Here is a 1,430-nt window from a genome sequence, read left to right on the forward strand (position 1 = left end):
AAGTTTCAGATCGGTCGGGATGCTCACCACGGGGCATCCAGTAAAGTCGTAGTACAACTCCTGCAGTGTGCACCCCTCAACGTTCTGGTACAGGGTATAAAACTTTGCGTACGCCTTCTCCAACAACAAGGGCCACCAATGGCGGGTAGGGGAACGACAGAAGAGGGTCTGCTTCTCCAGCAGCGGGATGCGGTCGTCAATTTCCACCTTCATCCACTGACCATACCTGTGGAACTGGAAGGTGTAGCGGCCGTCCTTTCGCACCTTCTTAGTTATAAACAAGTTGCGGATTACATCGGGGTGGTGGTCCACAAATGCAGCGAAGGCGGCCAAGCAGCAGCACTCAAAGTGACTGCCCTGCTCAAACTGGTCTCGGCCCAGCTTATCGGGAAGGAGCGGCAGTTTCTTGCCTTCCGGGTACAAGTCACCAATGTGGATCCACGGGTCATTGGTGATGGCCTTGTTGTCCACCATGAACCGCTTGTCCTCGAAGGGCGTTGTGCTGTCAGGCACCTCCATAATCTTGGCCGGAGGAATGTTGTTCGGAGTGTAATCGATGGGGTTGTTTCTAAGCGCGGAATCATCTCCCTCTTCGATAATGTCGTCCTCATCGTCAAACATGCCGGCATCCTCTGGGGCATCGACGATACGAGTGTTGGCCGGGGAAGAGCCAACAAACGTAATCAGCGCAGGAACAGTTCCCGTACCACGTGGACATGTAACAGAGAGAGCGTAGCGTCCACTTCGGGGAAGGTGGTAGACGATCGCTGTCTCCCTAAAGTTTGTCGCGGCGTGCACTCCACCAATTTTCCGATCCGCGTCATCGTACAAGTACATGCCCATGTAGTCCTCGGCCATGGCGTCACCGCCTGTTTTCGGGCTCACGTAAGGTTTTAGTTGATGCATCAGAATGTGAATGTCTGTTTCTTGATCCACATAAAAGTCCACACGATTTCTCGTGCGCATTTGAAGCTCAACTGTAGTTTGTATCGGGTTGTCCCACGTCATACCAGGAATAGAAAGTCGCTCTACTTGCAGTTGAGTGTAGTCATGATTCTTCATTCTGTACAGCGCGAAGGTAAACTTCGCTTCAGCTCCCTTCTTCATGCATGAAGGGACAAGGTAGCACAGGGAATCGGGAGGAAATGTAACGGTGCTCGTCACTTCACGAGTATTGAGAAACAAACTCTTGTGAATGGGCCTGTGGTTATTGCCGGTGATGAAGTAGGTGGAGATCTTCTGAGCATAGGTGTACTGGCAAACAACAATTCCGCACTGTGTGTACATCAGGTCCTCCTCCTCTGGAGTCCAAAAACGACGTTGGTCATTGTGCTTTATAATGACTACAAAGGAAACAGGTTCTGTTCCAGTGTTTCTGACGCAGTACAGGGGATTCTTGCGCCAGGTCACACTGGTGGGGTTGCCGCCAG

The 1,430-nt window shown here is 51.7% G+C and overlaps 1 protein-coding gene across 1 annotated transcript; it reads right to left on the minus strand.

Moving 5' to 3' along the window:
* Positions 1-1,428, minus strand: TraAM80_02569 (putative calpain-like cysteine peptidase; the record flags this gene model as incomplete). The annotated part of the gene is made up of 1 exon (XM_029379568.1): positions 1-1,428. A coding segment is annotated over one exon (1,428 nt), but the record flags the coding sequence as incomplete, so codon positions are not given.
* Positions 1,429-1,430: the final 2 nt, after the last annotated feature.

The sequence above is a fragment of the Trypanosoma rangeli genome (assembly GCF_003719475.1).
Source record: "Trypanosoma rangeli strain AM80 chromosome Unknown Tra_15.4_contig_00060, whole genome shotgun sequence".
Lineage (NCBI taxonomy): Eukaryota > Euglenozoa > Kinetoplastea > Trypanosomatida > Trypanosomatidae > Trypanosoma > Trypanosoma rangeli.